The sequence below is a fragment of the Bombyx mandarina genome, chromosome 08, assembly GCF_030267445.1.
Source record: "Bombyx mandarina strain Sakado chromosome 08, ASM3026744v2".
In the NCBI taxonomy this organism is placed as follows: domain Eukaryota; kingdom Metazoa; phylum Arthropoda; class Insecta; order Lepidoptera; family Bombycidae; genus Bombyx; species Bombyx mandarina.
In genome coordinates, this window is record NC_143215.1 from 12,597,161 (window position 1) to 12,609,234 (window position 12,074).

The window sequence follows — 12,074 nt, forward strand, 5'->3', positions numbered from 1 at the left end:
TTTTATTTCTGTATCATTTTCGAAAACAATTTTGAATATGAAAACTTTGATACGCAAATTGATATCTTTTTTACGTAGGATTTCACAAATGCGTCATTCGCATCAACACGAATATTCCAAGATTGGAAATTCTCTCACCCCCGTAGCAACGGTCGAAACATGAACTTAATTAGCAGTAATCGATTTTTATTTAAAGGATGTTTTGGTAATACGCCATCCTGTGATTTCAAATATTTAAAATTAATATTTATCAATTTTTTTATCAACCGATCTGAATGAAAGAAATTTCAAACGAATTTATCCCACACATGACTAAGCATCCGTCGGCTCAGGCTATATGGATGTTTTTAGACAAATACCTACACAAAAAATGTGGAAATGTTTTGTTTTTAAAAATATTACATATTTTATTTGACAACGCTTATAGATTTACTTCTGAAAGTAGCTATCGTGTGAGAGACCTAATAACTAAATTTATAAAAACAATTAGACTGATAAAACCTAAAATAAATTATCAAAACGTTGTATGTAAGAATTGTCTGTAATTTAAAATTTTAAAAAAGATTTTATCACAAAACTAAGGTGGGTCTTGGTCGCTATTCGTTGTAAACGGTCTCAAAATATTATATCAATACGTTCATTTTTTTTAAACTACTTACGGGCCTAAATGCCCTTTAGCAATGCCAAAAATCTGTACAAAGTTTAAACTAAAATTTAACTTAACTGTACTAATTTAAGTAAAACGTAAGTTTTAACTCAAGATTAAAAACAACGAGGGAATACAATGAATACGAGCAAATAAACAAACCTACGGACTTTTACTGTATGGGTTTTGTTTGATAAAAACAGCCGGAGAAGCTAATCTTTAATCCTATCATAAAATCCTTAATCCTTAATTTGCTTGATAACATTGTCTTCTTTTGCAGCTTACGGATTAATAAATATAGAAATCTGCGAAAAAGCCTTTAGCGAGGATTTTAATAAATCAAACAAATTCGCAGAAAAAACATTTCTAAACAAAAATATTTCAAATAATTGTTTTAATATTGACTGTAATGAAGATTCTAAGTCAGTGTGTGCTTTACGACAAGACGGTTCCGGTTTCAAGGCCATACTTTTCGAAAATACTTGTCACTTTATGAAATTTAATTGCGAAAATGATTTGAAGCTTGAAGTAGTCGAAGAAAATATTTGTCATGGAATTATTCCTAATATAAGCCAAGAAAATAAACTAAACCTTAACAACGATCCTAAAGACATAATAGACAGCGTAGGTTCTAAAAATTATCGAGACAAAAAAAATGGAAATGGAAAACTATTTGTTGTAAACGCTGCCTTATTTGGCGGTAACAATGTTAATGAAACAGTTAACAATTTCTTTGCTGCAACACATATTTTTGATATGCCTATGAGAGAAATTGAAAAAGACTTGAACGAAACTTCTAGAAGGATGCTGATAAAATACGCGGGTCCAGTTAAAGTGTTTGAACCTTGGGTAAAAATACCGAAGAATATCTCTGAAGATTACTATCATTATCCTACTTTGGCATCGTGTTACCATAGATGTCCCAGTGTGAGTACTTTGTATTGTATTTTTTTTATTGCTTATATGGGTGGACGAGCTCACAGCCTGGGTGGACGAGCTACCTGGTGGTAAGTGGTTACTGGAGCCCATAGACATCTACAACGTAAATGCGCCACCCACCTTGAGATATAAGTTCTAAGGTCTCAAGTGTAGTTACAACGGCTGCCCCACCCTTTAAACCGAAACGCATTACTGCTTCACGGCAGAAATAGACAGGGTGGCGGTACCTACCCGCGCGGACACACAAGAGGTCCTACCACTATTTAAAAAAAAATTGTTAATTGTTTGCCAATTTCCCGAAATACTAAGTGACTCAATAACACTACCTTAATTCAATAGAAACCAAATTAGCAAAGCACGAATGATCAATAACAAAAAAATCGGGGAAAAAGTTTGTCGCCGCGTTCCTGTCGTGCATTTTTCACACTTTTCAAAGTGAGTATGTTCAGTGGACCGTTCAAAAAGGGATTCTACGTGTCAAACGGATATTTCACCATTGAGCGACTCATAAATGAATTCGCTCCTTTGGCCCGACGAATATTCGACTGAATTTGTTTCCTAGTCCTAGCAGTTTTCATTCCGGTGCAAACGAATGAATTTTATTTATCAGATTGTCATATTTTAGAAACTCAATTTGAAGTGGATAATAGTGTGGTTACTTGCGCAAAAGATTAGTAAATATTGCATATAATATAGGCTTATAAAATTTATAGTTTAATAGTGATAATTCCTTAAGAAAAAAAAAACATTGAAATTTTTTATTCATACGTTTTATGGAGATGTTTTGCAAACATATTTTTGTACCAAAGCTAAGGTTTGAAAGAAAATACGGTGAAATCTCTATATCGACGCTTGAAAGGCAAACGTGACTAAGCGACAATAACTGCTTTGTACATAAATGATTGCCAATAACCATATTCGATGCGCAAAAAAACAATATTTCTAGGTCTATTAAAATCATTTCAATCCTACGACTAGATTCGTTAAAATAGATTTTTTTCAGGTAATTCAACTTTAAATTAGTCTACTGTAAAGTTCACGCATTGTCGCTTAGTCACGTTTGCCTTTCAAGCGTCGATATATAAAAATGAATTTCTGTTCGTTAGTCTCGCTAAAACTCGAGAGCGGCTGAACCGATTTGGCTAATTTTGGTTTTGAATTATTTGTGGAAGTCCAGAGAAGGTTTAAAAGGTAGATAAATATGAAAATGCTCGGAATTAAATAAAAATAACAATTTTGTTTTTCCTTTCATTTGTCCCCCCCCCCCGTTTGTCTTTTATTTATCGATTAAGGCACTACGAAGTCTGCCGTGTTAGCTTGTAAGAAATAAATATAAATTTATAATTAAAAGAAAACCATCATTAGAAGCTACTTTCGAAGAACAATATTATTTAAAACACCTCGTAAATTTTCAAGATCGTATCAATCTTGTACAAATTTAAAAACAAAATTCCCCTTTTACACTTTTACCTTATTACAAAAATGTCATAATGATACGCAAGAGGCAAATCACCACAACGCAGCAAATATCTAACAAACTTAATAAAATCATACAACATATAACTAATTAATATTGTAGTCGAAGAGATTTGTAGTATGCAGGAAGTATTTAATTAGAGAGAGGACTACGCTCTAGTGTAGTAGCTCTCGTAAGGCATTCAAAATTTCCAATGGAAAATTTGTTTCACATTTTTGCATATGTAGCACTGAAATTTCATCCAGGGAACGTGCGGATATTTTACATATCAATAGCGTGTTAGTTTTCGTCTGTTATGAGAAAAAAAACATAGAATTCTCATTAGTTTTTCTCAAAGATTGTGTATTTTCGGGAAGGATGTAATTCCCACCAACGCGTATTTCAGCGTTGGTTTGTTGTTCGTAAGTCTTATATTTATTTAAATTACAACTACTTATGATGAGCTTCGCAAAAGAGCGTTGCTTTAAGCTTTTATCTAGTAATAAGTAGGTACACTGGCCTACTTTTCGGCTTTGGGACCTTGTATAATAAATAGACTATAGTTTTATCTCGTTTCAAAGATCTTATTCTGTGATGTCAATAGATCGTCAGTTTGCATTCCTGTCTATGCTAAAACAATCGATCAATGAAAATAAACTTCCCAATGAAGACTTTTTGGCGGGAACGCGAGGAGTGAAGCTGTGTGATTTATTTTATTTTGTTTATTTAGAGTTTCTTCAGGTTTAAATGCGTAATAACGATGGTTTGTTAACTGTTTAGTAGCTGTGAAAGTGCACAAATGTGGGCAAATGAAACAAAGCCACTGAACGTAGCTTCTCGGGATCCTCCAAAAAGTCCACTGAGAGAGTCTCAGTGAATGACCACCATTTTACTGCGATTATATTTCATCCCATATCATCTCATTTCATTTCATGCCATGTTTCATATTAATCAACTTCATTTCACTTCATATTACCTTTTTTTTATATATAAAAAATATATATAAAAGATTAGGCTGTATGGAATGACACCTTTGCCTTTCCAGTTGGAAATGGAAGAAAAAGCCGTAAATTTTACAATGACAATTTTGAACTCAGAAATGTCCGGATACGTATGCGCCTGTGTGCGGCGTGGCGGGCGTGGTGGCACGGGAGCCGGCTCTAATGTTCCAGAACCATTGCTACATGGATGTGGCACAATGTAAAATGAAGTGGGAAAACAAGAGCCCGACAGCCTCCAGCTCAAGTTAGTGTATTTTTTTTTAATTGCCCCAGCAAGCAAAGGAGCATACGGCCCACCTGGTGGTAAGCGGTTACCGTCACTCATGGACTTCAGCAATACCAAGCCGCTAACTACCCTATTTAAAACGTTTAAATTTTGATAAATTAAATATGATGGTAGGACATCTTGTGAGTTCGCACGGGTAGGTACCACCACCCTACCAATTTCTGCCGTGAAGCAGTAATGCGTTTCGGATTGAAGAATGGGGCAGCCGTTGTAACTATATTGAGACCATAGAACTTAAATCTCCAGATATGTGGCGGCATTTACGTTGTAGATGTCTATGGGCTCCGGTAACCGCTTAACATCAGGTGGGCCTAGAGCTCGTCCACCCACCTAAGCAATAAAAAAAAATAGATATAAATACTTTTTAAATAAAACAAGCCGATCATTATTACCTGTTTGAAATAAAATTGGAAAGGTGCAAGCAATGTTTTATAAGCGGTACCCTCCTCTACTCATAAAAGCTCGTCAAGACGTCCCGTGCCCTCCAATGCAATCTCCTGTCGGTTATTACTTGTCGTCGTAACAGCTTTATACGAACTTCCGAACTAAACATATGACTTTTTTTTCGCTGTTTTATTTAGAGACATCGTTGTATTCCGGTTAACTCGTTTAAGGAGATTGCATCTCAGCTTTCAGCTGGAATTGTAGTTTTGGTTTATAAAAAGGTTTCGATTTATATAATTCTTTCACCTTCTAATTGTTACTGCCTAAAAACTTAGTTTTATAGAATTCTTTCACGTTCTAATTAATATATTATTTGTTATTGCCTAATAGATACAATGGCTGGTGTACTTCGCTAACGGTAGGTTACCATCTACCACAACTCACTATTCAAATTTTTATATTAAAAAAATGACATATTCACGAATGACTTCCACAATAATGGATATTAATTACATCGTGAAATAAGGACCGAAGTTCATAACGATACATAGTGGTGTATGTGACTCAGACTTAGCTGGTGTATATCTCAGTACAGACCAAATTTTTTTTTTTTACCTATTCTATATCAGCGTTACAACCGAACAGGTATGTGAGCTTAAACCTAGCGAAGTTGGTAACACTGACCCTGACAAGAGCAGTGCTTCGCAGAATCTACCACCGGATCGGAAACTCGACCCACTGAGAAAATCCAGCGAGAAACTCAGTGGGCTGTGTCTGTGGGTTAGTTTACTCGCCGAGCCCTTCGTCGCAAGCGACGGGTTCGACGAGAACGATGACCGGGTACAGACCAAGTTTCATCTCCTAATAATAGGGAATGTACAAACAATTTCTCGTCACTTTGACTATTAATGTCTTTTTTTTTTTATGGTTGAAAGATTACTGGTGGCCCGGAGGCCTTTCCAGTTTCACCAGGACAGGTGGGCGAGCAAAGGCTCAGCCAGGAGGGGTGGGATTTGCTAACAGCTACCCGGAGCGCCTCTGAAGGAGACCTAACAGCTCAAGAGTAGCTGCTTCGCGAATGAATCTACTACCGGATCGGAATTGCGACCCGCTGAGAAGATCCGGCGAGAAACTCAGCGAGCTGATTCATGGGTTACGTTGCACGGCGAACTCTTTGTCGAGTTCGACGAGTACGGTTACCGAGGTCCCTAAGCCTGCTCCTAGTGTTAGAGCTGAAGGCGTCTAATGCAAAAGTTATTTGATCTGATGGATCCGTAAGGACGTGTCTAGGGCGTCGACGGTGACTGGCTCCTGCGTGATCAGGATTCGGGGAGTAGTCAGCGGCGGCAACGATAAGGCGATTATCATGACGCATAGCCTTATCGAAGTACCGTTCCGACGCTGACTTCATGTATTTCTGGATAGATTCGAGGCCCAGGTCATCGTGTAGGTCAACGTTCCTCACGAACCATGGAGCTCCGACGGCTAACCTGCAAAAGCGGGATTGTAAAGATTGGAGGGTGTCTATGTGTGTGCGGGCCGCGTGAGCAAACACCACACTCGCGTAAGTCATGACGGGCCTTATGCAAGTTTTGTAAAGTGTTACTTTGTTCCGAAGGGACATTTTACTCCGCTTACAGATCATGGGGTAGAGTCTACCGAGAATAAACGCGGCACGGTCACGGACTGATTTTATATGTGGGCGGAATGTCATCGATGCATCCAGGGTAACGCCCATGTACTTGACCTTCCTGGCCCAGGGTAAAGGTTGTCTAAAGAGAGTAATCGGGGGTGTGAGATTCCTCCTCCTAATCCGGGAGGAAATCCGTGTGGAGCTTCCCCTCTGAAATAGTTTTCGCTGGGTTGATGGTTAATGTTGTGTGCCAAACGACCTCACAGTTAGGGTGTGTAGTACAGGGTTTATTACAAATTCAATTAAGATTTTAAACTCATGCCCCAAGGCAGATTATGTTTTCACGTTGTACAGCTTACGTACACTAATAACTCTTCAAAACTTCGAAAGCATTGTTCTTGTTTGTCCATCTATAATAGTTAAAATAAAAGACAAAAATTATTTAAGGCTAATAATCTCAGCTAAAAAGTCTATGCCTTGTGTATTAACTCTTCCTTATACACAACAGGCAGTTAATAACTAATCAAATTTGTTCACAAATAATCCAATTGGAATTCAATTCGTACCTAATTCCTTTTAAACCTATTGCATCAAACCGCGTGGTTCCTTCAACACGATTATCCTCCAACACGGTTCCGCGTCACAATTATATTATTATTAAACTAGATGATGCCCCGTGGTTTCGCCGGCACAATAAAATTTCAGAAAGAATGAAATATATTTTCTTGTAGCACTGGCTGGTTGATGAACTACCAATAAAGTTTATGATTTGCGAAGGTGTATCACGCACAAGCGAACACGTTTTTATATAATAATAATAACAAAAAAGTTTTTTTTTTTTTTTGGTCTCAACAAAAACTTGGTGGTGGCCCAGATGCAAAAAGCGGTCTTGCTCGACAATGCCCGTATAGTTCGCCGGTTTCTCTCCCAATAGTCCCTAACGCTCCGGCCGATTGTTGCCCACCTCGCCGGAGTGTGTCCTGCCGTCTTCCCAGGCGTGGCAGTGCTTAATACACTATAATAATAATAAGCCTTTATTTCTTGCCTCTACAAAGTTTTTTAAAAATAATAAATTGAAATGTATATACTAATATTTAGGATGCTAAATAAGACAGTTTTGTAATAAAACAGTTGTTGTAAAATTTAGTTAGCAAGATCCCCGGATTGGGTAAAGGTCTCCTCCAAAGATGCCCAGGCGTCTCTATCCTGTGCTACGTCTATCCATTTGGGCCAGCTGTTCGTCTGAGGTCATCTTCCCAGCTGGTTAGGTCTGGTCTCCCTCGACTTCTCTGTCTTGTTGGGCCGCTCCAAGATGTTACTCTCGCAGTCCATAGTAGTCTCATGTAATAAACGACCAAACATACAAACTTTCATTTTTTAACATTATACGTATAGATGCTTTCTAATTAGATAGAAATTGTCGTGGCATAAAGGATAAAACGCCCGGAGCATTAGTATCGAGCGATACAACTATGCAGGTTTTCGAATGCCGTATTCAACAACATATGAGGCTTGTGGAGAGTATTAAGCGGTAGGCAGTGGCTTGGCTCTGCCCCTGGCATTCCTGAAGTCCATGGGCGACGGTAACCACTCACCATCAGGTGGGCCGTATGCCCGTCTGTCTACAAAGACAATAAAAATAAAAAAAAAACATATATCCCGGTGTAGAGGAAGGCACCAATATTTCTAATGAAATACTTAACACTTCGTCGTTTCGCATTAAAAGTGTACAATTTCCAAAAATATTCGAAATTGAGTGAATTTTCCGGAATCATTTGGTATCACCAGTATTTTTCTCATAAATACGGCCAAAAGAGCGTAGTTTAGTTTTTTTTTTTGTTTTTGTTTACCTATGTTTTGACTACTGTTAACAAAATTAACACATAATTTTATCTTACTTTAAAAGACAGATAATGTAACTGTTATAAAATTAAAAAAGAAATGTTGCAAAGATGATTAATATTAAAAATATCACATACATAAAACACTCAGCTGTAAAATTAGTAAGTTTTGAGATTGTACAGTTTTAATGCGAGAAGACAACATGTTCATGAATGACTTCCGTTATGAAGAAATAACATTGCGTAATAAAGATCAAACCCTCGAGAAAATACAGTTTATGTAATATCTGGTGGTAGGGTGTCTTGTGACCCCGACTTCGGCCACTGGAGGAGGCGTTCTCCCCCTGGTGAGGTTTACGGGGCGATATGAAGGGGCAAGGCCACGTGGCGCGCTACCACATGAGTAGGTACCACACACTTCGGATTGTCGATAATCCCATTCTCTCGGATCGTTTGGAGCCTCTGGGTCTGCGGAGGGACTTCGGTTCCCTCTGTATTTTGTACCGTATGTTCCATGGGGAGTGCTCTGAGGAATTGTTCGAGATGATACCAGCATCTCGTTTTTACCATCGCACCGCCCGCCACCGGAGTAGAGTTCATCCATACTACCTGGAGCCACTGCGGTCATCCACAGTGCGTTTCCAGAGATCTTTTTTGCCACGTACCATCCGGCTATGGAATGAGCTCCCCTCCACGGTGTTTCCCGAGCGCTATGACATGTCCTTCTTCAAACGAGGCTTATGGAGAGTATTAAGCGGTAGGCAGCGGCTTGGCTCTGCCCCTGGCATTGCTGAAGTCCATGGGCGACGGTAGCCACTCACCATCAGGTGGGCCGTATGCCCGTCGGCCTACAAAGGCAATAAAAAAAAAAAAAAAACCTTGCGTATTTCTAGTAGTAATGCGTTCTGGTTTTTATTGGTGGGCAGCCGTTGTACTGAGACTTACAGCTGATGCTCCAAGGTGGGTGGTGGCTTTTATATTGATGTTGTTGATGTTATATTGATGATGTCTATGGGCTCCGGTAACCACTTAACAGCAGGTGAGCCGTCTGAGAAATAAATTAGTATGAAAGTATAGATAGTTTAAATTAAGTGCATAATTCTCTTATAAACTATACAGTTTGAATTGCTCTTGCTTCTAGGTAATAATATTCCGCCGCTCTATCTCGACACCTACCTTTTTTATTGAATAAGAATATTCTTAGCATAACGGAAGATGTCTACATTTTCTAGAAAAGTATTTAAAAACGCCTTTCTTTTAAATTTAAACATTAAGGAAGTTTAATAATTTTATTACCGTTTTAATGCTCACTTCTGACTCTGGTCATAAACTGCAAATATCTAAGCTGCGAAAACCAGACAGATCTCTGTAGGGATTTTTCTAGAAAACGAAATAAACAGACGGCGAAATATAAAACTACATTCTAAATTTACTCGCGGCGTGGGAATAGAGCTTTGACTGTTTTCCGAGGTGTGTCTATAAATGAGACTGGATTTTTTTTGCTGCATTCTAGAATTAATAAACGCAGTTTTAAAATTTCTAATTTCGCGATTCGTACGTGATTTATTTGAAGAAAACAAAAAACACTTCTGGATTTTAATCTCGCATTTATTTTTAAACGTGTACTTTATATCAGACCATTCTGATCTTTCGATTTTTATGCAATTTTTAAAATTACAGTTATGCCAATTATTGTCTAAAAATCTTATATAAAAACCCATTTTTTTTAAACGTTACATTAGATTTCGAAGGCATGTCTATAAATGGGGCTGGATTTGGAATTTTTTGCTTTTATTTATTTGCACTCTTGCGTTTAAAACCATCCAAAAACCAGAAACTTTAGCGAAATAAGGAAAAACTCATCGGGAATTTTCATGTGCCGGGCTGTGATGCAAGCGCTCACGAAATATGATAAAATACTTTTTTTATTTAACATTCACGTTTGCAGCACTGAATCATTCCTTTGTCATGAGTCAAACTATCAAATTTCATTTCACGGAAAACCTGATGTTTGAATTTTCGAGTTGTTCGTAACTGCAAAACAAAATATAAAAGGGCGCGCTTCGAAACTTTTGACGTCATGTTTTTCAATTAAGTTTGTGTGTTTAATACTGGAACGAAACTCGGAGAGCTAAATATCGATGCTTACATTTTCCAGATTACATTGAGTCTACATTTTTGTTTTGCTTGGGCGATGAGCTGAGCAGCTTGTATCGATTCCTGCCTCTCGTCAGGACGCTGCAGCGGATGGGGCGGCTGAAGAAGAAAGGATATTTTAGATATAAGTTTAGGAATATGAAATTCTTCAATAATCTATTATCTTATCAACCGAAGCTAATGGGATGAGAAATGTTGCTATAACAGTATTTAATCATTAGGAATACTAATAAAACATTTTAATTTTAAATATGATTATTGACAAGATTATGATTTCGAGTACTATTTATTTTAGTTCACCCAAGGAGCAAGTGGCTCTAATTCTAAGTGCTAATAAATTACCATTAATTACAATATTAATATAGTCGAAAAAAGAAACAAAAATAAAAAATGACGGTAAAATATAAACACGCACAGTGCCTGTGTCAAAAATGAAAATTTGTGAATATTGTTCATCGATCTGTATTGAAAACTCGAGTGTGAATAATCAGTGTATAAGGGAGGTTTGGAGTGAGGCAATAAACTTATGCTTTTCTCAGTTCCAACAACTAGCAACATAATATCAGGCTATGAGCATGTTTTGTCTTACCACTTCAAGCTGCGTCAGATATTTTGTGCAACTGGTTAGTATAGCATTCAGTGCCAAAGAGGTAAGGCGCCAAACGGATATCCGGAAAGCAGAGTCAAGTCATTACATAATTTTGTTGGGTCCGCAGAAAGATCCTCGTATTCATTACCAGGTTGAAATAAAAAACGACGTATTTGTAAAACCTTCTACAGTAGCTGTGAACTTTATTCTGAAATGATAAGAAAATGATCAAGAGCCGTCACAATACTAAAATTGATTTCGATTGATTGATGGTATTAGTTTATTGAATATAAAAAAAATATTTTGCAAATATAGTATGCTTAAAATTGTGAACTTTTTCTGAATTGACAGGAAATCAATAGAGTGAAAAGTTCGAGAGCCGTCACAATACTAAAAATGATTTCGATGATTGATAGTATTAGTTTATTGAATATAAATAAATAATAGTTTAAAAAAAACTAACAAAATACGCCTTTATAGAAAATCCAACTAAAAAATACATTTTTTTTTAATAAATTTGAATTAAAAATAATGAAAGAAAAAAAATATTTTATTGGTGAAAAAGCGTGGGGTGCATGGTGTCAGTAGTTATAAATATTGAAAAGATATGAGTAGAAGGGTTATTTTGATAATATCCTGAAAAGCACCCCACGCTTTTAACAATAAAATCATTTTTTCTTTCATTATTTTTAATTCAAATTTATTAAAATTTATTTTCTATTTTTAGTTGGATTTTCTATAAAAGCGTAATTTTATTAGTTTTTTTTAAACTATTATTTATTTTTCATTTTTTAGTTGAATTCCATTTTTTAAATATATTTTTTAATATTGAACTGTCATCGGTCCTTAATAAGTATACCAAATTTCGAGTTAATCCGACGTTTTGAAGGGGGTCAAAATCATGTTCAAAGAATTACGTTACAAACATAAATACGTCTGAAGCTAATAAAAGCGTATTAAGAAAAAAACATTTTGCAGATACAGTAGGCTTAACATCATGAACTTTATTCTGAAATGGCAGCAAATCATTAGAGTGAAAAGATCTAGAGCCGTCACAATACCTCAATTGATTTCGATTAATCGATAGTATTAGTTTATTAAATATAATAAAAATCATTTTGCAGATACAATATGCTTATCAA

The 12,074-nt window shown here is 36.6% G+C and overlaps 1 protein-coding gene across 1 annotated transcript; it reads left to right on the forward strand.

Moving 5' to 3' along the window:
- Nucleotides 1-1,014: 1,014 nt before the first annotated feature.
- On the forward strand, nt 1,015-10,598 carry LOC149502576 (uncharacterized). Its single transcript, XM_089729232.1, has 3 exons — nt 1,015-1,573; nt 4,139-4,286; nt 10,345-10,598. The coding sequence occupies exons 1-3, from the start codon at nt 1,139-1,141 to the stop codon at nt 10,530-10,532; spliced, it is 771 nt and encodes a 256-aa protein (XP_089585358.1). The 5' UTR covers nt 1,015-1,138; the 3' UTR covers nt 10,533-10,598.
- Nucleotides 10,599-12,074: the final 1,476 nt, after the last annotated feature.